This window comes from Drosophila miranda, chromosome XR, assembly GCF_003369915.1.
Source record: "Drosophila miranda strain MSH22 chromosome XR, D.miranda_PacBio2.1, whole genome shotgun sequence".
Taxonomy (NCBI): domain Eukaryota; kingdom Metazoa; phylum Arthropoda; class Insecta; order Diptera; family Drosophilidae; genus Drosophila; species Drosophila miranda.
In genome coordinates this window covers 31,024,608-31,048,988 of record NC_046674.1, presented here as the reverse complement: position 1 = coordinate 31,048,988, position 24,381 = coordinate 31,024,608, and the positions used below count along the sequence as shown (strand labels likewise).

At 38.7% G+C, this 24,381-nt stretch overlaps 1 protein-coding gene across 1 annotated transcript; it reads left to right on the top strand.

Moving 5' to 3' along the window:
* The first annotated feature begins 23,339 nt into the window (after nt 1-23,339).
* On the top strand, nt 23,340-24,172 carry LOC108151267 (proteasome inhibitor PI31 subunit). The gene has a single exon (XM_033386174.1). It carries the CDS (start codon nt 23,433-23,435, stop codon nt 24,123-24,125), a length of 693 nt encoding a protein of 230 aa, XP_033242065.1. The 5' UTR covers nt 23,340-23,432; the 3' UTR covers nt 24,126-24,172.
* Nucleotides 24,173-24,381: the final 209 nt, after the last annotated feature.

Here is a 24,381-nt window from a genome sequence, read left to right as displayed (position 1 = left end):
AAATGATTATTAAATCTGCATTTCGAATTATTTTAACCGTTGCAATGTCCAGCAGATCAGACAGTTCAACAGGATGTTTTTCATGCTTATAAATGTCCTCAATTTCGTTTTTATTTAAAATTTTTGTATTGAAAATGTTTACTTTTAAGAGGGTTATGGTATCAACTAAATTTAGTAGGTCAAAAGTTATTAATTTTAAACGATGCTTTCTCAATATCGTTTCTTCATTGAAGATGACATTTTTTAATGAATTTGATAGCAATTCAATTTCTTTGAAAAATTTGGAATTTATTACAAATTGTTTATTATTATTTTCAGTTAATTCATTTACTTTATTTTGTATTTTCAAAAAGTCGTCATGATCAGGGCTGCCTGCTATCCATTTCCAAATGGTACCTAATTCATTAATTCCCCTTTCATTCCGTTTTGGAACTAATTCTGAAATCATTAATTTTATTAGACTTAAGTCCATTGATATTTCCCACTCATCGTCTGAATTAATTGATTTGTTGACATATTTGGATTCTATATTAATTATCTCTCTATAAAAACTCAAATTAGTAATATGGAAAAGTTCGGCGTATGTTTCATAAGTGTAAACGTCTCTGTCGTCTTTGAGCAATAGATACTCACTATGCGTATAGGCAATTACTTCCGAAGTCGTCAATATAACAAAAGTCAGTATAAGTATATTCGCATACATTTTCTGGAAAAATGGAAAGCATTTCCTTAATATTTAATGTTATCTTTATGTATAATTCTGTTTCTATTGTTGATTATAATTTTATTCGGTCCAATTTCCTTAACTACCTTCTTTTTGTATCGGGATTGAAGTTTATTTCTTTCCCCGAATTTCTTCTCATAAATTACTTCTCCTATTTTATATTCTTTTTCTCTTCTATCTTTGTTATGTAGCTTAAGCAGTTTGGTCTGAGCTTCCTTAAGTAATATTGGATTATTCTTGTGCTCTATTTTGTTATACAATATGTCATATGGCATTTGATTGGTCGTTGCATGTATCGTCAGGTTATATTTCAGTGCCGCCCTTATTATTATTTCTGAATAATCTGTTAAATTTAGTTCATCCTTGATGCACCGCGCTATTTCTGTTAGTGTGGAATGTACCCTTTCTACCTGACCATTTGAGGTGCTGTGTCTGGGATCAGCATAATAAATATTTAAGTTACTTCTTTGTATGAATGATCTAAATTGTGCTGAAGTAAAGCTTGGTTCGTTGTCAGTCATTAATGATATTGCTAACGGAAAGTGTTGCAAAATTTCCATTACCTTATTTTCAATGTTTAATTCACTTTGGATTTCCTTGACCACCAAGTATTTGGAATAAGAATCTATACAAGTTATGAATGTTAGGTTTTGGGCATAGTATATGTCTAAGTGTAATTGATCTCCTTCTTTTGCTGGAATGGGAGCTTCCCCAATCGGAATTTTTACAGGGTGTCTGTGATATTTGTTTTTGTTACAGATCTCACAATTTTTTTTTAGTTCTTTTAATTTTTTGTGCAAGTTTGGCCAATAATACAACTTAGTTATTTGTTTGTAATTTTCGTCTAGTCCTCTATGGGCTCTGCAATGTGTTTCTTCTATAATTATAGCTTTATCTTCTGAATTTACTACATCTTGGAGGAACTTTCTCGTGAAGAGAAATTTATTTATGAAGTTTTCCTTTAGCTTATTTTGGATAAGGTATAAATCTTCTAAAGTGCAGTGTATTCCTGTGGTTAAGTTAGGCTGAATAAATTCTTTTAAAATGATTAGCAGATTGTCAACCGTAACAAATTCAATAATATGTCGGGTATTTTCATAAACACTTACTAACTCATGAACTGTGAATCTCCCTTGCGATAATAGTAGCTGCTGTTTAAATTGGTTTAAAGGCTTGCTAGTCTCTTTAATGATGTTTTCAAAACTACTTTCTGCTGAATGCTGAGTATTTATGTCTGATTCTGATTCTGTCTGGTCGACATCACTATCTGTCATATGATTTATTTTAATCCGAGATAAAGCGTCCGCTACTACGTTAGTTGAGCCTGGTTTATAAATGATTTTCGGTGTGAAACTTTCAATGAAGTAATACCAACGTTTCATTTCAACATTTGGATTTTTTTGCGACATGGCAAAGGACAAAGGTTGGTGATCTGTATGTATTTCAATTCCACTCACTCCGTATAAATAATTTCGCAAATTTTTTAATGCCCATACAATAGCTAATAATTCCTTTTTATTAGTAGCATATAATTGCTCGGTTTTACTTAAAGTTTTAGAAATAAATGTTATGGGATTCCCATCTTGCGACAAAACTGCACCTATTGCTATGTCCGATGCATCTATGGTTAATGTGAATTTTTTATTGTAATCTGGTTGTACTAATTCAATATGTGCTATTAAACTGTCCTTTAAATTATTAAATGCTCCAATTGCTGGTTCATCCAGCTGTATTAATGTTTTCTTGGATGCCCTTCGTGAAACTTTCCCATTTACTCCACTCAGATATTTTGTTAATAGTTTGGCAATTGTGGCATAATTTCGGACAAATTTTCTGTAATACCCTGTTAGTCCTAAGAAGCTACGTAGCTCTCTGATATTTTTAGGAATTGGATAGTTTTGTATTGTGGAGATTTTGTCTGGATCTGTTTTAATGATATTTTGGGAAACAATGTATCCCAGAAATTTGGTTTCCAATTGAAAGAATTTAGACTTCTCTAGGGAAATTTTCATATTAGCGTTTTGCAATATCTGTCTTATATGAATAAGATCTTTATAATGTTGTTCTATAGTTTTTGAAAATATTATTATATCGTCCATATAGACGTGACAAGTTTTCCAAACTTGTTCTCTAAGTATATCGTCCATTGCCCTTTGGAAAATTCTGGGAGCGTTCGTCAATCCCATAGGCATTCTTAGAAATTCATATTTACCGTTATTTATGGGAAAAGATGTTTTTTCAATATCTGATTCCCTCATTAAAATATGATAGAAACCTGACTCTAAATCAATGGCCGAGAAATACTTTGCCTTACCTAAATTGGCAAGGATTACTGAAGGATCTTGCATAGGGTATCTATCCGGTATGGTGTTTTCATTAAGTTTCTTAAAGTCTATTACTAATCTATGTTTAGGAGTTCCGTCCTCATTTACTCCCTTCTTTGGTACTACTATTACCGGTGAATTATATGGGCTTTTACTAGGTCTGATTATACCTTCATCTAACATTTTACTTATTTCGTTATTAACGAAATCGTTAACCGTATAAGCGTATGGATACTGTTTGCCATATACCGGTCTATCATGTTCAGTGTTAATCTCTCCTTTTATATCCGTTCTGAACGGTAACTGTAAATCTATATTGGCATGGTCTTCTTCGATGATAGATACCATTTTCTCTCTGAGATTTTCTAAATTATCTTCTTTGTAGGTTATTGTGTTATACAATTTCAATTTTTTCAATTCAGAATTTGCATAATTTTGTATGTCGGATATTTCTACGACGGCGCGTTCAGGATTTTTGCATCCCAAACTTTTAAATCGTTCATTGTCGGATAATTCAACGACGGCGTGTTTAGGATTCTTTAATCCCAAACTATTCAAACTTTTAGTGTCGGATAATTCAACGACGGCGTGCTCAGGATATTTTAATTCCAAACTATTAAAACTATTAAAACTTTGGATGTCGGATAATTCAACGACGGCGGGTTCAGGATATTTGAATCCCAAACTATTGACGGATAATTCTTCGTCGGCGTGCTCAGGATTTTTTGATCCCAAGCTATATAAACTTCCTTCTACCTTTATTTCTTTTTCTTCTTCAAAATATTTTTTTATTATAAATTCCTTCAATGGAAGGATGGTTTTTCCTTCTATAAAGGTTAATTTGTTTAAAGAAAGAACCTCATCATATATAAGTTTCTCTTCATTGTCTTTATAACTTAAAGTCCCCTTTCCTGTATCAATAACAGCTCCGATTTTCTTTAATAGGTTAAATCCTATTAGTAAATCTGCCTCTATTCCATCTATTTCGTAAAACACTTGTTTTGTGTTAAAAATAGTTATATTATGGAAATATTTAATTATCGAAAACCCATTTACTGTAGCAACTTTCTTATAAATTGATAATTCTTTTTTATTTTCGTAAATTCCCTTTTTTATATAACAGGAAGTTGCTCCCGTGTCTATCAAAACTTTTAATTCTTTGTTTATTTTTTTATCTACTCTTTTTAAATAGGGCAGACCTACTTCGGGGGCTGATCTAAAAAATTGTCCTCTTCAATGTTATTTATCCGCATTGCTTTATTAGCCGGTTGTTCCGACGTTTCATTTGGTTTTCGTTTCTGCGCTGGATTTGCGTTAGATTGATTATTTGGTACTACGTTTGCTCTAAATTGCTGAGCTTGGTTGTAATTGTTATTATTTTTCTGATAATAACCATTAGTATTTTCCCGATAATTTCTATTATTATTATTATTACCCCTGTATTGATTGCCGTTCTGACGGTTCTGGATTTTTATTGATTCGTCTACATCCATTGGTTCTGGGGCCTGATTTTGTTGTCTATTATTTAAGAAATAGGGCTGTCCCCATGACATGTTATTCCTTTAAAAATCCCTTTATTATTGTATTTTAGTATTGTTATTATTATTCACTGAATTCTGGGGCCACTGAATTGGTAGGCAAATGGGGCCCGTATGTTATTTGATTGCAATTCCTGTACCTTTGCCAAGGCATTCGGTAAATCTAGGGGATTCAATGAGAATAGGATTTCTGCAATGCCGCCGTTTAGGCCAGTGACAAAAATGCGTAAGGCATTGTCTCTAATTTTTATACCCGATACTCAAAATGAGTATTGGGGTATATTAGATTTGTGGTAAAAGTGGATGTGTGTAACGTCCAGAAGGAATCGTTTCCGACCCCATAAAGTATATATATTCTTGATCAGCATCAATAGCCGAGTCGATTGAGCCCTGTCTGTCTGTCCGTCCGTCCGTCCGTCCGTCCGTCCGTCCGTCTGTCCGTCCCCTTCAGCGCCTAGTGCTCAAAGACTATAAGAGCTAGAGCAACGATGTTTTGGATCCAGACTTCTGTGATATGTCACTGCTACAAAAATATTTCAAAACTTCGCCCCGCCCACTTCCGCCCCCACAAAGGACGAAAATCTGTGGCATCCACATTTTTAAAGATATGATAAAACCAAAATTGCAGAATCGTAGAGGATAACTATATGTTCTAGAATGTAAAATCTCAACCAGATCGTATAATTTTTATAGCCAGAATCAAGAAAACAATTTCATTCTTTCTCGCTCTGTCTCTCTCTAACACACAGGTTTCATGGTCGGTTTTGCCAATTGCAAAATATGAGTTCAAGGATCTCAGAACCTATAAGAGCCAGAGCAACCAAATTTGGTATCCACACTTCTGTGATATCGAACCTTGACCGTTTTGTGTCCAAATTTCGCCACACCCCCTTCCGCCCCCGCAAAGGACGAAAATCTGGGGCATCCACAAATCTCAGAGACTATTAAGGCTAGAGTAACCACATTTGGTATCCGCACTTCTGTTAGATTTCACTATAAAACGTATATCTCAAAATTTCGCCCCACCCCCTTCCGCCCACACAAAGAACGAAAATCTGTTGCATCCACAATATTGCACATTCGAGAAAACTAAAAGCGCAGAATCATAGATAATGACCATATCTATCAGATTGCTGAATCTGGAAGAGATCGGATCATTTTTGTAGCCAAAAGCAAGAAATCAATTTGCAGTGGCTACGCAGCGCCCGACGTCACGCTCAGACTGATTTTCTGTCTCTCTCGCAGGCACTCCTTGTCGTGTCGTTTAATATTAGCGACGTCTGCCGGAGGAAAGCCATACTGACTAAGTATCGGGTATAAATGTAGAGTTGCGGTCTCCGCAGCAACTCACAACGTTCCCCCTCGTTAGTTTTCCAAAGTCTAAAGTTAGTTGATCGACCTTAAATTTTTCTTATACATATGTTTGTTCTTATATTCTTGACCACCGCTGGGCTTAAACCTAATTGAACTTATATATTTAGTACTACAACTTTCGCTCACTAACTATCCGGTAGGGGTCGTCCTTCTTAGGCTCTTCCTTCTTGGTTTGGCTGACAATTCTTCGAACGGGTCTTCCTTCGTAAATTTCTTCGTTGTTTAACTGGGTCTTCTGGGGTTCTTCCTTCTCTGGTTTAGCTGGTAGTTTCACTTTCTTTGTGTTTTGTTTTGATTTGTTTTGTTTAAAGATTTTGTTTTTTTTTTTTTTGTATTTTTGAATTGTCTTGATTGGCTTTTTTTGTATTTATTTTTGCACACCCTAAGCTCCGGTTTGTTTCCTTTTTATCTCACTTTTTCTTATCTAATATCTCACAGTCACTCCGCGTTTTTATATTGAAGAATTTATTACATTAATTAATTGTCCTTCGGGTTTCGGCACGACACAACACTTTTATTATTCGGTGCTTTTTATACAACGTCGCCCCACGTTGGGCGCCAATTAAATAACTGCGGTAGCGGATTGTGTTTTTAAAAAGTTTTTATTTAACTTCTAAGTTTACAGATATAGATTTAAGTTGAGGGTTGTGACGGCCCATATTTGGATGGACTTATTTGTGTGCACAGAGCTGTAGCTTATCTGCATGCAAGGGAATAAACGGGAATAAAGCGAAAGCTTTTGACGAGAGAGCGAGCTTTGGGTTATCTTGGTGGGTTATCTAGCCCTTGTGCTTTAGAATGGGATGAAGAAACAAAATCAAAGCTCAAGCGCTGGATCATTCGATCCATGGAACTAAATTGTGGAAGGTCAGTTTGGTGGTACGGCGAGATAAAAGAAAAGAAAAGAATAAAAGGTTATACACGTGTCTGAAAAAAAAAAAGAAAAATTGAAATCAATAAATCGTCGAAAGTAGGGTGCACATGCCAAGCTGCCCCAAAAATTAAGATCAGTGTGCCGAAAAGCCGAAAAATCTGTGATTCTCCAAAGATAAACCCGGTTTCAAGCCCCAAACGGTAATTACATAACCCCCCGCTTTGACATGTGGCTGATAAAATTTTTCTTCGCCAAAAGGGGTCTGAGCTTTGCCAGTCGATCTCGGTTTCTCCAGTATTGACGAAAGTTATCCAACGGACGTCAAACTTCTGCCGCACAACGAAAATTTGCGATCAACCTTATTTTTGACCTTGGCAGAGGACATACAGTTGCCTCTGAAATTCTATGTCGTGGCCTGGATAGGCACAGACATATCCATATCGGATGTCTTCAAGGAAAAGGATTGACACACACACACACACACACTGAATTCAACCGTAGCTACTATTGCTATTATTATTATTTTTCTTGCATTTAAATTTTGTACATTATAATCTAATCTAGGACACATCAATGCATGCAGGCCTGTTGCAGCGTAAGATACCACTAAAAGTAAGAAAAACACCGCTTTGCTTACAATTTGATTTGTTCTTCTAAACTTTTCTCCTCTTTATATATATAGAAAAACCCCTAAAATTAAGTTGCTGTAACTGTAGATAAATAAGATGTTATGAAGATTTGAGGTGATGCTGAGGATGGTTGTTAGTTGGAGTGGAGTTAAAATATGAAAATACACTGAAGATTGATCAACATGAAATTGGAGTAGAATAACTATACAGGGGTATTGGGAAGGGGGAACATATAGAGGTTTAAGGGTTAACACAAGAAATAGGCGAGCAGAGTTAACATGGTAGGGTGGGTAAACGCGGAGATTACAAGACCTAACTCCGTGCGGCGATGCATATGGCACTATTGATTTGATTTGTATAACACTTAACGGCCAGGTTAGCACCAGAATCTCTTGTATGTGTTTAGCTGGAACAACTGAAAGATCCCCCCATCCGACGAGCCCTAGCCGAAAGATCCCACACAGTGCTAACCATAACATCTATGCAAGTTGTCTAGTTTGTGGAATGCGTCTCGAAAGCTACCACACCAGAACACCGGGACACATTACAAAAGTGGCGCCCAACGTGGGGCACGATACAACAACAACCGTAACAAAACTTTGTGTCTCAGTTATTGTCAGAATATAGAATTTTTGCTTTTGTTTCCTTTCTGGAAAACTGCAATGGTTGGTGCAAGTCACAGTCCATTATGTCCGAAACGATGAGGGAGCATCGGGTCTATATGCGTGCCAGGAAGAAAATTGTATTAATGTCTGTGGAAATCTTTCAGATTTAGAATGCTAGTCATTAAATCTGCCCGGAACAATTGGTATATTTTTTCTGAAGCTTCAGCTCGTGTTGAAGACAATATTTTTTTTTAATAGTATATTTTGGGAACAAGTCATGGTGTGATATGTATTGCCATAATCTTTGTATGTTCCAAATCTCAATACCCTTGATCCGTATAGTTTATTTTTGGAGTGAATTTGACATTTTCGAGCATTTATTCGGTAAAATTCTTAAAGATTGATTTGTGTGTGCACCATGGCCGTAAGACGAAGTTTAGATATGACCACATCCACAAATAATGAACAGGTTTGCAGAGTCTGTTCACACCCAATGATTTCATTGGATTTAAAACTCATAACACGATGTAAACATATTTTCCATAGAACATGCATTTTGAATTGGCTTGATAAGTCGCGATCTTGCCCAACATGTCAAAACAATGTTACAAGAAACAGTTTATTAGAGGTTCTTTCCGAAAATGTTGCCGACCACAATCTGAACCTGGAAACAAATAGTTTGGAGAGAATTCTGTTAACTAATAGTCAAAAGAAGAAAAAGAGACAGTCGCAGCAATCAAATGAGATAGTAGATCTCGAGGATAACAGTAACGTATTGTCTAATTCTGCTTCTGCGGATAACCCAAACCAAGATGTAGGTTTCTTAGAGCAGAGAATATTATCACAGGTAGATCATCGAATAACTTCGCAAATTAGTCAAATGCAGTCCATGATCTCGGAACTGTCTCGTCAAATTTCTAAGTTAACAACAGACAGGGCAGGAAGAACGGATGCAATACCTAACTTCCATACCAATGCAGATGATAATGGAAATAACAATGAACCTGATTGGGGAAGAAGAACTACTAGAGCTTCGTCACTTAATCTAGAAAGAGACGTACCCACCTTCATACCCAATGAATATAGAAATAGTAACAATCTACCGGAGAGAAATGGTAGTTTCAATCTAAGTCGCGATGTGGGAAAAGTAGCAAATTTGATTAGTAGCTGGAAAGTGCAGTATAATGGCTCACGCAATGGTATGCCGGTAGGGAAGTTCATATACATGATTACAGCTTTGACAAATGATAGCTTACGAGGAAACTTTGAAGTGTTGTGCGAACACATTCATATTCTCTTTAGTGGCTGAGCAAGTGAATGGTTCTGGAGATACAGACGCACTGTAGACAGAGTAAACTGGTCCGATCTTTGTAAGTCGCTGAATTCCTATTTTCTTGAACCGCTATCTGACGATGACGTGAGAGAATTGATAAGAGATCGCAAGCAGCAAATCAGCGAAAGTTTTGATGAATTTCATAACGGAGTTATGCATTTAGTAGATCGCTTACAATACCCTATTAGCGAGAGTCAACTAACGTCAATTCTGAAACGAAATCTGAGACCGTTTATGAGAAAGGAGTTGTTCTATATAGAAATCAATTCGGTTAGCCAGTTGAGAAAATAAGTCCTTAGACGAGAAGCTTTTAGTTAGGAGTATAACACCGCTAACCCGAAAGCAAACACACGAAAGCAAATTAATGCATTGGAGTATGACCAAGAACGTTCAGATAACCATCTAGGAGAGCAAGAAATTTGCGAACTAAAAAGAACTAGAGCCTTAGAAGAGATTCAATGCTGGAATTGTCGCAGGTTTGGCCAGGTCCTCGAATGTTAGTCTAATAGCTATCTTTCTTGCATGTTCGCGTTTGGTTCGGCTACGCACCGCGCGTCATGCGGCAGCGCCCCTCGGTCGGTTGGTCGGGAGGAGGGCTGCGTTTTGCCTGGGATCCGCGCGTAACAGCCTTCTGCTGGTGTCACACGGGCCACTTGACGGTGCAGTAACTGCATCGCCTCTTGAAAGATGCAGTCATTGCATGTCAACGTCCACACTAATAAACCAGCAGATTGCCAATCTGATAAGAAGATATTTTGCTTAGGTTGCGGAGCTGAAAATATAATAAGACCAAATTGTGAAACCTGTCAGGAAAACCGACGGTTGAGCGGCAACAAGAACAGCAGTTACCGCTCAAATCCTCAACATTAAATAAAGAGCATTCTTCTTCTTACTGTCCGAAAGTCAATATAATTCCTAAATATTTAAATTCTAAAAATATTCAAGGTAAATTATATCCAATAGTCCCGTATCATATAAGACTTCGAAACTATGAAGAAATAAGAGAAAAAATATTTGGTAGCGATTTAGTTAAAAAACCCAGTTGTGTCCGAACTAAGAGAAATACCGTTCGTTTTCGTAACTTTATAAGAAAAGTTAAAGATAGAATGAGGGGTATATCGCTGAGTCTAGATTCGATTGTTGATATAAAAAAGGATATTAGACCATTTGTAGAAATAGATATATTTGGTAAGACTTATGGAGGATTATTAGATTCTGGTGCATCAGTTTCATGCCTTAGTGGGGAAGCTGCAAAGGAATTTATAAGCAAGAATAGGCCCTATATTGCAAGCAAGTCGCAAGTTGAAACAGCTGGAGGACAAAAATACAACATTCTTGGTTACGTAGAAACTGAAGTAAGCTTTAGGAATCAGACTAGATTGTTAACCTTATATATAATTCCTGATTTGAAACAAAACCTTTATCTGGGAATGAATTTTTGGAATACTTTTGACCTGATGGAGAAACTAGCGAAAACTTTGTCAATAAATGAGATTGAATTGCCAGAATTGTTAAATGCCGAGCAACAACAACGCATGGAAAAGGTTGTGGCTTTGTTCCCAGATTTTAATACGGAAGGCTTGGGGAAAACGTCCATGTTAGAGCATTCAATCGAATTACTTCCATCGGCAAAACCAATAAAACAGAGATATTTTTCAGTATCCCCGGCTGTGGAAAAACGGATTCATGCGGAAATCGATGATATGCTTAGTTTAGGAGTCATAGAAGTAGCACCGCCAACTTGTTCTTGGAGTAGTAGTAGTACAGTAGTTTCAGTAGTACAAAAGGGTATCAGATTTCGTATGTTAGATTCACGCAAGGTCAACTTAGTGACGATAAAGGATGCTTATCCACAACCCAAGATAAATGGTATTTTATCGAGGTTACCGAAAGCAGAATTTATTTCATCTTTAGATCTGAAGCACGCCTTTTGGCAAATAAATCTGAAAGAATCTTGTAGAGATCAAACAGCCTTCACTGTACCAAATCGCCCTTTGTATAGATTCAGAGTCATGCCTTTTGGACTTACGAACGCTGCACAAACAATGTGTCGATTAATGGACATGATTATTCCACCCCATTTCAAGAATAGAGTCTTTGTCTATCTTGATGATTTGTTGTTAGTTAGTGAAACATTTGAGGATCACCTTGGACTGTTGACAGAAATGTCCACTGTGTTGAGAAATGCAGGCCTGACGTTGAACTTAGACAAATGTCGCTGGTGTGTTCCTGAAGTTCGTTATCTTGGTTATGTGATAGGTAAAGGTTGCATTAAGGTAGATACAGAAAAGGTCTCCGCCATCAGAAATTTGCTCCCACCTCGTTCTGTGAAAGAACTCAGAAAGTTTCTGGGATGTGCGGGTTTGTATCGCCGATTTATAGAAAATTATGCATCCCTGACAGCACCACTCACAGACCTGACCAAGAAGGTTAAGTCTTTTCAATGGACTGAGGATGCACAACAAGCCTTTGAAGAGGTAAAACATCGATTAACCTCAGCACCGTTATTAGTCACACCCAATTTCGAGAAACCGTTTATAATTCAATGCGATGCATCCAATATCGGTGTCGGTGGAGTCCTGGCCCAGTTGGACGAAGATGGCATAGAACGGCCAATTGCATATTTTTCTTATAAGCTAAATCAAGCCCAACAAAAATACTGTGTAACCGAATTGGAGTGTTTAGCTGCAGTATTGAGCATAGAGAAATTTAGGGAGTATGTAGAGGGTCTGGAGTTCAAAGTCATAACGGACCACGCTAGTTTAAAATGGCTTATGAGGCAGACAGACTTGAATGGCAGACTAGCTAGATGGGCACTAAAACTGCAGCATTTTAATTTTGAAATAGAACACAGAAAAGGAAGCTTGAACATAGTCCCAGACGCCCTTTCTCGACTACCGACTGAAGAGATAAGCGAAATAGAAGTGGTGTTGCCTGAAGTCGACCTACAATCGCCTCACTTCTGGTCCAATAGCTATACCAAGTTAAAAGATACAATTACAGAGAATCAAAGCCGTTTGCCAGACTTGAAAATTGTAGATCGTTACATTTACAGGCGAACTCAGTTTTACCAAGGAGACTCAGTGTCAGAGTCAAACTGCTGGAAACTTTGGGTACCATCAGAATTGACACAGTCTGTATTGTATAATGCACACGCGCCTCCTCATAGTTCTCATGGTGGCATCGGAAAAACGTTGGAAAAGCTTCGTCGAAATCTTTTTTGGCCAAATATGATAAAAGACGTCAAAGAATTTATTGCGAGATGTGAAGTTTGCAAACAAGTGAAAGCCCCAAACATAACTCTCAAGCCTCCAATGGGAAATTCTGCAGTCTCTGAGCGACCATTCCAACGGCTCTATATGGATTTCATAGGACCTTACCCTCGATCAAAGCAGGGAAATATAGGAGTATTTGTTGTTTTGGACCACCTAACAAAGTTTCATTTTTTGAAGCCGTTGAAGAAATTCACTGCAGACCTTATTATAGAATTCTTAAAAACAAATATATTCCATGTATTCGGTATACCTGAAGTTATAGTAACTGATAACGGAAGCCAGTTCAAGTCGAATATATTTCAGGCATTCATGCAGAAGTATGGGATAAAGCATATGTTTACTGCAATTTACAGTCCACTGGCTAATGCCTCAGAGCGCCTTAATAGATCAATTATATCTGGTATCAGGGCTTATCTAGGGAAAGACCAACGGCTATGGGACGATAAGCTCGGTGAGATATCCTTCGCCTTGAGATCTTCACATCATGCCACAAAAGGATTTTCACCATATTTTGCGTTGTTTGGTAATCATATGATAACGCACGCAGACAACTATGAATTGCTGAGGAGGATATAAATGCTTAAAGAGGGCGAGAATATTTTGACTACAGACAAACTGCAAATTGTTAGAAACAAGATCATAGAAAACATCAGTAAGGCATATCAAACCAATAAGAGAACGTACGATTTGCGCACAAGATACGTTACGTTCGAACTCGGCGAACACGTCTATAGACGAAACTTTGCCCAAAGTAACAAGATCAAGGCATTTAATGCAAAATTAGCTCCTAAATTCTTGAAGGCAACTGTAGTTCGAAAGTTTGGTAACCACTGTTATGAATTAGAAGAAGATGGTCAACAGATAGGATAGTTCCATGCCAAAGACCTACAAAAGTGCGTAACTTAAAAGATGACCGTTTTCCAGCTTATTTTGAACAAGTAGAACAGCTTAAAAATAACCTGTGGTGTGACGGCCCATATTTGGATGGACTTATTTGTGTGCACAGAGCTGTAGCCTATCTGCATGCAAGGGAATAAACGGGAATAAAGCGAAAGCTTTTGACGAGAGAGCGAGCTTTGGGTTATCTTGGTGGGTTATCTAGCCCTTGTGCTTTAGAATGGGATGAAGAAACAAAATCAAAGCTCAAGCGCTGGATCATTCGATCCATGGAACTAAATTGTGGAAGGTCAGTTTGGTGGTACGGCGAGATAAAAGAAAAGAAAAGAATAAAAGGTTATACACGTGTCTGAAAAAAAAAAGAAAAATTGAAATCAATAAATCGTCGAAAGTAGGGTGCACATGCCAAGCTGCCCCAAAAATTAAGATCAGTGTGCCGAAAAGCCGAAAAATCTGTGATTCTCCAAAGATAAACCCGGTTTCAAGCCCCAAACGGTAATTACATAACCCCCCGCTTTGACATGTGGCTGATAAAATTTTTCTTCGCCAAAAGGGGTCTGAGCTTTGCCAGTCGATCTCGGTTTCTCCAGTATTGACGAAAGTTATCCAACGGAGGTCAAACTTCTGCCGCACAACGAAAATTTGCGATCAACCTTATTTTTGACCTTGGCAGAGGACATACAGTTGCCTCTGAAATTCTATGTCGTGGCCTGGATAGGCACAGACATATCCATATCGGATGTCTTCAAGGAAAAGGATTGACACACACACACACACACACACACTGAATTCAACCGTAGCTACTATTGCTATTATTATTATTTTTCTTGCATTTAAATTTTGTACATTATAATCTAATCTAGGACACATCAATGCATGCAGGCCTGTTGCAGCGATGGAAAACCAAACGTAAGATACCACTAAAAGTAAGAAAAACACCGCTTTGCTTATAATTTGATTTGTTCTTCTAAACTTTTCTCCTCTTTATATATATAAAATTAAGTTGCTGTAACTGTAGATAAATAAGATGTTATGAAGATTTGAGGTGATGCTGAGGATGGTTGTTAGTTGGAGTGGAGTTAAAATATGAAAATACACTGAAGATTGATCAACATGAAATTGGAGTAGAATAACTATACAGGGGTATTGGGAAGGGGGAACATATAGAGGTTTAAGGGTTAACACAAGAAATAGGCGAGCAGAGTTAACATGGTAGGGTGGGTAAACGCGGAGATTACAAGACCTAACTCCGTGCGGCGATACATATGGCACTATTGATTTGATTTGTATAACACCTAACGGCCAGGTTAGCACCAGAATCTCTTGTATGTGTTTAGCTGGAACAACTGAAAGATCCCCCCATCCGACGAGCCCTAGCCGAAAGATCCCACACAGTGCTAACCATAACATCTATGCAAGTTGTCTAGTTTGTGGAATGCGTCTCGAAAGCTACCACACCAGAACACCGGGACACATTACAAAAGTGGCGCCCAACGTGGGGCACGATACAACAACAACCGTAACAAAACTTTGTGTCTCAGTTATTGTCAGAATATAGAATTTTTGCTTTTGTTTCCTTTCTGGAAAACTGCAATGGATGGTGCAAGTCACAGTCCATTCTGTCCGAAACGATGAGGGAGCATCGGGTCTATATGCGTGCCAGGAAGAAAATTGTATTAATGTCTGTGGAAATCTTTCAGATTTAGAATGCTAGTCATTAAATCTGCCCGGAACAATTGGTATATTTTTTCTGAAGCTTCAGCTCGTGTTGAAGACAATATTTTTTTTTAATAGTATATTTTGGGAACAAGTCATGGTGTGATATGTATTGCCATAATCTTTGTATGTTCCAAATCTCAATACCCTTGATCCGTATAGTTTATTTTTGGAGTGAATTTGACATTTTCGAGCATTTATTCGGTAAAATTCTTAGAGATTGATTTGTGTGTGCACCATGGCCGTAAGACGAAGTTTAGATATGACCACATCCACAAATAATGAACAGGTTTGCAGAGTCTGTTCACACCCAATGATTTCATTGGATTTAAAACTCATAACACGATGTAAACATATTTTCCATAGAACATGCATTTTGAATTGGCTTGATAAGTCGCGATCTTGCCCAACATGTCAAAACAATGTTACAAGAAACAGTTTATTAGAGGTTCTTTCCGAAAATGTTGCCGACCACAATCTGAACCTGGAAACAAATAGTTTGGAGAGAATTCTGTTAACTAATAGTCAAAAGAAGAAAAAGAGACAGTCGCAGCAATCAAATGAGATAGTAGATCTCGAGGATAACAGTAACGTATTGTCTAATTCTGCTTCTGCGGATAACCCAAACCAAGATGTAGGTTTCTTAGAGCAGAGAATATTATCACAGGTAGATCATCGAATAACTTCGCAAATTAGTCAAATGCAGTCCATGATCTCGGAACTGTCTCGTCAAATTTCTAAGTTAACAACAGACAGGGCAGGAAGAACGGATGCAATACCTAACTTCCATACCAATGCAGATGATAATGGAAATAACAATGAACCTGATTGGGGAAGAAGAACTACTAGAGCTTCGTCACTTAATCTAGAAAGAGACGTACCCACCTTCATACCCAATGAATATAGAAATAGTAACAATCTACCGGAGAGAAATGGTAGTTTCAATCTAAGTCGCGATGTGGGAAAAGTAGCAAATTTGATTAGTAGCTGGAAAGTGCAGTATAATGGCTCACGCAATGGTATGCCGGTAGGGAAGTTCATATACATGATTACAGCTTTGACAAATGATAGCTTACGAGGAAACTTTGAAGTGTTGTGCGAACACATTCATATTCTCTTTAGTGGCCGAGCAAGTGAATGGTTCTGGAGATACAGACGCACTGTAGACAGAGTAAACTGGTCCGATCTTTGTAAGTCGCTGAATTCCTATTTTCTTGAACCGCTATCTGACGATGACGTGAGAGAATTGATAAGAGATCGCAAGCAGCAAATCAGCGAAAGTTTTGATGAATTTCATAACGGAGTTATGCATTTAGTAGATCGCTTACAATACCCTATTAGCGAGAGTCAACTAACGTCAATTCTGAAACGAAATCTGAGACCGTTTATGAGAAAGGAGTTGTTCTATATAGAAATCAATTCGGTTAGCCAGTTGAGAAAATAAGTCCTTAGACGAGAAGCTTTTAGTTAGGAGTATAACACCGCTAACCCGAAAGCAAACACACGAAAGCAAATTAATGCATTGGAGTATGACCAAGAACGTTCAGATAACCATCTAGGAGAGCAAGAAATTTGCGAACTAAAAAGAACTAGAGCCTTAGAAGAGATTCAATGCTGGAATTGTCGCAGGTTTGGCCATAAACAAGCAGATTGCCAATCTGATAAGAAGATATTTTGCTTAGGTTGCGGAGCTGAAAATATAATAAGACCAAATTGTGAAACCTGTCAGGAAAACCGACGGTTGAGCGGCAACAAGAACAGCAGTTACCGCTCAAATCCTCAACATTAAATAAAGAGCATTCTTCTTCTTACTGTCCGAAAGTCAATATAATTCCTAAATATTTAAATTCTAAAAATATTCAAGGTAAATTATATCCAATAGTCCCGTATCATATAAGACTTCGAAACTATGAAGAAATAAGAGAAAAAATATTTGGTAGCGATTTAGTTAAAAAACCCAGTTGTGTCCGAACTAAGAGAAATACCGTTCGTTTTCGTAACTTTATAAGAAAAGTTAAAGATAGAATGAGGGGTATATCGCTGAGTCTAGATTCGATTGTTGATATAAAAAAGGATATTAGACCATTTGTAGAAATAGATATATTTGGTAAGACTTATGGAGGATTATTAGATTCTGGTGCATCAGTTTCATGCCTTAGTGGGGAAGCTGCAAAGGAATTTATAAGCAAGAATAGGCCCTATATTGCAAGCAAGTCGCAAGTTGAAACAGCTGGAGGACAAAAATACAACATTCTTGGTTACGTAGAAACTGAAGTAAGCTTTAGGAATCAGACTAGATTGTTAACCTTATATATAATTCCTGATTTGAAACAAAACCTTTATCTGGGAATGAATTTTTGGAATACTTTTGGCCTGATGGAGAAACTAGCGAAAACTTTGTCAATAAATGAGATTGAATTGCCAGAATTGTTAAATGCCGAGCAACAACAACGCATGGAAAAGGTTGTGGCTTTGTTCCCAGATTTTAATACGGAAGGCTTGGGGAAAACGTCCATGTTACAGCATTCAATCGAATTACTTCCATCGGCAAAACCAATAAAACAGAGATATTTTTCAGTATCCCCGGCTGTGGAAAAACGGATTCATGCGGAAATCGATGATATGCTTAGTTTAGGAGTCATAGAAGTAGCACCGCCAACTTGTTCTTGGAGTAGTAGTAGTACAGTAGTTTCAGTAGTACAAAAGGGTATCAGATTTCGTATGTTAGATTCACGCAAGGTCAACTTAGTGACGATAAAGGATGCTTATCCACAACCCAAGATAAATGGTATTTTATCGAGGTTACCGAAAGCAGAATTTATTTCATCTTTAGATCTGAAGCACGCCTTTTGGCAAATAAATCTGAAAGAATCTTGTAGAGATCAAACAGCCTTCACTGTACCAAATCGCCCTTTGTATAGATTCAGAGTCATGCCTTTTGGACTTACGAACGCTGCACAAACATGATTATTCCACCCCATTTCAAGAATAGAGTCTTTGTCTATCTTGATGATTTGTTGTTAGTTAGTGAAACATTTGAGGATCACCTTGGACTGTTGACAGAAATGTCCACTGTGTTGAGAAATGCAGGCCTGACGTTGAACTTAGACAAATGTCGCTGGTGTGTTCCTGAAGTTCGTTATCTTGGTTATGTGATAGGTAAAGGTTGCATTAAGGTAGATACAGAAAAGGTCTCCGCCATCAGAAATTTGCTCCCACCTCGTTCTGTGAAAGAACTCAGAAAGTTTCTGGGATGTGCGGGTTTGTATCGCCGATTTATAGAAAATTATGCATCCCTGACAGCACCACTCACAGACCTGACCAAGAAGGTTAAGTCTTTTCAATGGACTGAGGATGCACAACAAGCCTTTGAAGAGGTAAAACATCGATTAACCTCAGCACCGTTATTAGTCACACCCAATTTCGAGAAACCGTTTATAATTCAATGCGATGCATCCAATATCGGTGTCGGTGGAGTCCTGGCCCAGTTGGACGAAGATGGCATAGAACGGCCAATTGCATATTTTTCTTATAAGCTAAATCAAGCCCAACAAAAATACTGTGTAACCGAATTGGAGTGTTTAGCTGCAGTATTGAGCATAGAGAAATTTAGGGAGTATGTAGAGGGTCTGGAGTTCAAAGTCATAACGGACCACGCTAGTTTAAAATGGCTTATGAGGCAGACAGACTTGAATGGCAGACTAGCTAGATGGGCACTAAAACTGCAGCATTTTAATTTTGAAATAGAACACAGAAAAGGAAGCTTGAACATAGTCCCAGACGCCCTTTCTCGACTACCGACTGAAGAGATAAGCGAAATAGAAGTGGTGTTGCCTGAAGTCGACCTACAATCGCCTCACTTCTGGTCCAATAGCTATACCAAGTTAAAAGATACAATTACAGAGAATCAAAGCCGTTTGCCAGACTTGAAAATTGTAGATCGTTACATTTACAGGCGAACTCAGTTTTACCAAGGAGACTCAGTGTCAGAGTCAAACTGCTGGAAACTTTGGGTACCATCAGAATTGACACAGTCTGTATTGTATAATGCACACGCGCCTCCTCATAGTTCTCATGGTGGCATCGGAAAAACGTTGGAAAAGCTTCGTCGAAATCTTTTTTGGCCAAATATGATAAAAGACGTCAAAGAATTTATTGCGAGATGTGAAGTTTGCAAACAAGTGAAAGCCCCAAACATAACTCTCAAGCCTCCAATGGGAAATTCTGCAGTCTCTGAGCGACCATTCCAACGGCTCTATATGGATTTCATAGGACCTTACCCTCGATCAAAGCAGGGAAATATAGGAGTATTTGTTGTTTTGGACCACCTAACAAAGTTTCATTTTTTGAAGCCGTTGAAGAAATTCACTGCAGACCTTATTATAGAATTCTTAAAAACAAATATATTCCATGTATTCGGTATACCTGAAGTTATAGTAACTGATAACGGAAGCCAGTTCAAGTCGAATATATTTCAGGCATTCATGCAGAAGTATGGGATAAAGCATATGTTTACTGCAATTTACAGTCCACTGGCTAATGCCTCAGAGCGCCTTAATAGATCAATTATATCTGGTATCAGGGCTTATCTAGGGAAAGACCAACGGCTATGGGACGATAAGCTCGGTGAGATATCCTTCGCCTTGAGATCTTCACATCATGCCGCAAAAGGATTTTCACCATATTTTGCGTTGTTTGGTAATCATATGATAACGCACGCAGACAACTATGAATTGCTGAGGAGGATATAAATGCTTAAAGAGGGCGAGAATATTTTGACTACAGACAAACTGCAAATTGTTAGAAACAAGATCATAGAAAACATCAGTAAGGCATATCAAACCAATAAGAGAACGTACGATTTGCGCACAAGATACGTTACGTTCGAACTCGGCGAACACGTCTATAGACGAAACTTTGCCCAAAGTAACAAGATCAAGGCATTTAATGCAAAATTAGCTCCTAAATTCTTGAAGGCAACTGTAGTTCGAAAGTTTGGTAACCACTGTTATGAATTAGAAGAAGATGGTCAACAGATAGGATAGTTCCATGCCAAAGACCTACAAAAGTGCGTAACTTAAAAGATGACCGTTTTCCAGCTTATTTTGAACAAGTAGAACAGCTTAAAAATAACCTGTGGTGTGACGGCCCATATTTGGATGGACTTATTTGTGTGCACAGAGCTGTAGCTTATCTGCATGCAAGGGAATAAACGGGAATAAAGCGAAAGCTTTTGACGAGAGAGCGAGCTTTGGGTTATCTTGGTGGGTTATCTAGCCCTTGTGCTTTAAAATGGGATGAAGAAACAAAATCAAAGCTCAAGCGCTGGATCATTCGATCCATGGAACTAAATTGTGGAAGGTCAGTTTGGTGGTACGGCGAGATAAAAGAAAAGAAAAGAATAAAAGGTTATACACGTGTCTGAAAAAAAAAAAGAAAAATTGAAATCAATAAATCGTCGAAAGTAGGGTGCACATGCCAAGCTGCCCCAAAAATTAAGATCAGTGTGCCGAAAAGCCGAAAAATCTGTGATTCTCCAAAGATAAACCCGGTTTCAAGCCCCAAACGGTAATTACATAACCCCCCGCTTTGACATGTGGCTGATAAAATTTTTCTTCGCCAAAAGGGGTCTGAGCTTTGCCAGTCGATCTCGGTTTCTCCAGTATTGACGAAAGTTATCCAACGGAGGTCAAACTTCTGCCGCACAACGAAAATTTGCGATCAACCTTATTTTTGACCTTGGCAGAGGACATACAGTTGCCTCTGAAATTCTATGTCGTGGCCTGGATAGGCACAGACATATCCATATCGGATGTCTTCAAGGAAAAGGATTGACACACACACACACACACACACACTGAATTCAACCGTAGCTACTATTGCTATTATTATTATTTTTCTTGCATTTAAATTTTGTACATTATAATCTAATCTAGGACACATCAATGCATGCAGGCCTGTTGCAGCGATGGAAAACCAAACGTAAGATACCACTAAAAGTAAGAAAAACACCGCTTTGCTTATAATTTGATTTGTTCTTCTAAACTTTTCTCCTCTTTATATATATAGAAAAACCCCTAAAATTAAGTTGCTGTAACTGTAGATAAATAAGATGTTATGAAGATTTGAGGTGATGCTGAGGATGGTTGTTAGTTGGAGTGGAGTTAAAATATGAAAATACACTGAAGATTGATCAACATGAAATTGGAGTAGAATAACTATACAGGGGTATTGGGAAGGGGGAACATATAGAGGTTTAAGGGTTAACACAAGAAATAGGCGAGCAGAGTTAACATGGGTGGGTAAACGCGGAGATTACAAGACCTAACTCCGTGCGGCGATGCATATGGCACTATTGATTTGATTTGTATAACACTTAACGGCCAGGTTAGCACCAGAATCTCTTGTATGTGTTTAGCTGGAACAACTGAAAGATCCCCCCCATCCGACGAGCCCTAGCCGAAAGATCCCACACAGTGCTAACCATAACATCTATGCAAGTTGTCTAGTTTGTGGAATGCGTCTCGAAAGCTACCACACCAGAACACCGGGACACATTACAGGGTCACAAAGGATTCCGGACAAAGGGTTTGCGCGATCTTAGTTTTTAGTTCGACTTTGCGGTGTCGCTTCTGGATCAAGACTGACTTGAACTTTTTGATCTTTGCATCGTCGATCCCTTTCGGGAATAGTTTTTCTTAAACATCTCAATTGATTTCGCCATCCCGAGTATTGGATTTCGTCATCCAAAGATAGAACTGTAAAATGCCCAAAGTCCAGGATCTGCAGAAAGCCAGGTGTGAGATTGTTTATGAGAAGCCGGGTGTGGGCAAACATTGTTTTTCCATTTAGGCGAGTGTCAAAGATTGGGATTGTGGCGGGAGCCATTGAGATTGTACATCTTAGAAATCAATTAGGCGGAGGCCCAAGATTGAAATTGTTTTCGTTTTAGAAAGCCAAAGATTGTTTACAACTCGTATAAGAGCTCAATAGAATTGGGTACGTTAACTTGTATGTCCAAAATGTATGCGCCGGCAAAGCAACGAAATGACGACAAAAAAAGAACCAACATGCACAAGAGAACGACCGAGATGTTTTGCACTGTTTCAAGTTCGAATTCGAGAGAGAGATATGCGCAGCCGGTCACGAGAGCTGGCTGAAGCAGACAACGAAAGAGGAGGCGAAGAAAACTAACGGACCACGGACGGCGAAACAGACGGCGAAACAGAAGCGAAAACGAATAGCGGATCGCTAGAACTGCCACGGTCGGCCACAAAGATCGTTGGTTCGCTACTTTTCGACATATGTTACGTTAAACCTTCGAATTGGATTAAACGAACTGTACGTAACACCACTTACACACGACAAGTCCACGGCGATCACGTCGGGGTCACCAAAATGTTGGAAGCTGTAGAGCTTTTTTGGCAACTCTGGTCCCAAAATTTACAAGAAAACAATTGCTCCGTTAACTCGACGTTTATTGTTTGATATTGTTCGTGTGTTTTTTTTTGTTCGAGGCTGTGCCGTGGACTTAGATTTAGGTGCTAGGCGTTTTGGGCGACAACGAGTACTACAGACCGACTGCCTCGAATAGGAACGACCGACTAGTCAGAAGGAAGGGTCGAAGCAGTGGCTTATAACAAGTAATAACTTAACATACATATGTAGGTGTGTGCGTGTATGCACTGAGAGCGTACATAGGCTGAGCGCGATAACAAAAAACTTACGAGAGACGTGACTTAGGAGCTATTTTACAGAAAGTGTGATATGTAGATATAAACATATACATACATATGTATATAATATCCCTCATAAGAGATGAACAGATTTCGCTTGCTGGAATTTATAGAAAAGAGTGGGTACCAAAAGTAGATAAAAAGCGCCAAAAAGGAAAAAACTTACAGATTAATATACTCGTAACTATTATTGGAGGCGTCGTAAATTTATCTGGAGTTAGATTTCGGTACGGAGTGCATGGGCAGGCTGGAAAGATTTTGAAAAAAGGGTTCTCAGAAATAGAAAGGACACCGGAAATATGGGATATAGCATTTAGTACTCTCTTAGCATTCTGTCAGGGGAAAAATCCAAAAAATTCCCCCCCAAACACGCACAAGCAAAACACACACTCGACATCAGCAGACCAATGAATAACACTGATGATAATGGCCCGCATGCAGCATTATCATCGTCCTTCGTGTCGCTAAGGTCCGTTGGTACCACGACGTTCGAGGCCAAGACGGTGTCAGGTTCTGAGGACGATCAGTTCTACGGCTGGCAGCTCCTTTTCTACTCGATCCGGCGAAGCATACGCAAGAAGGCAGACCTGCTGCTGGCACTGGCCCATTTCCTCGTCACCAAGCAGTATCATCTCCGAAGCGTGGACCCGGAGCACGGGCAGGGCATCAGGATGAGCGCCGGGAGTAGACTAATTCTGGTGGATCCCGGCAGAGGTGGCAGCGAGTTGCTGCCAATGCACTGGAACCGGGAGTCCCCTAAGTACCGGCTGCACTATGTGGACGAGTTGGACCACCAGTACGTCATGCTGGCTAGGCTTACGCATCAGGATCTGGTGATCAATCTGCAGAACTGGACAAGCAAGCGAATGTCCATCACCTGCCTGCAGCCGGAGAACCTGGTCCAGTCCCTCCACAATTCAGATTTGGGCCAGTGCATTCCCACCGCCCATCAGGTCATGCATCATTTGCGCGTTTATCTGGTGAATCCGGTGGTACGGGGCCGCAGAAAGGGCTTACCTGAGTCCAGACCCGATTCCTTAAAGGGTCATTATAATCTCTGTCATAGTGTCACTGCCTTGGGGAGTGAGAAATCAGAATAAAGCCACACGATGTTTGGGGGTGAAATATATGCTTTGGAATTATACTTTATTTACACCGAATACTGGTGTCCTGTATATAAAGAGAAAAATATGTTCTACATATTTCGGAGATAATGTCGATAGCTTTAAAGAGAATGAAGGGACGGATGGATTCTTTTGCTGCCCCACAGCACTTTCGTATAATTGCCCCATGGTGCTATCGATCTGTGTGTGTGGATTGCTATAAGGATAGGATTATGCAACCATTAACACTTCA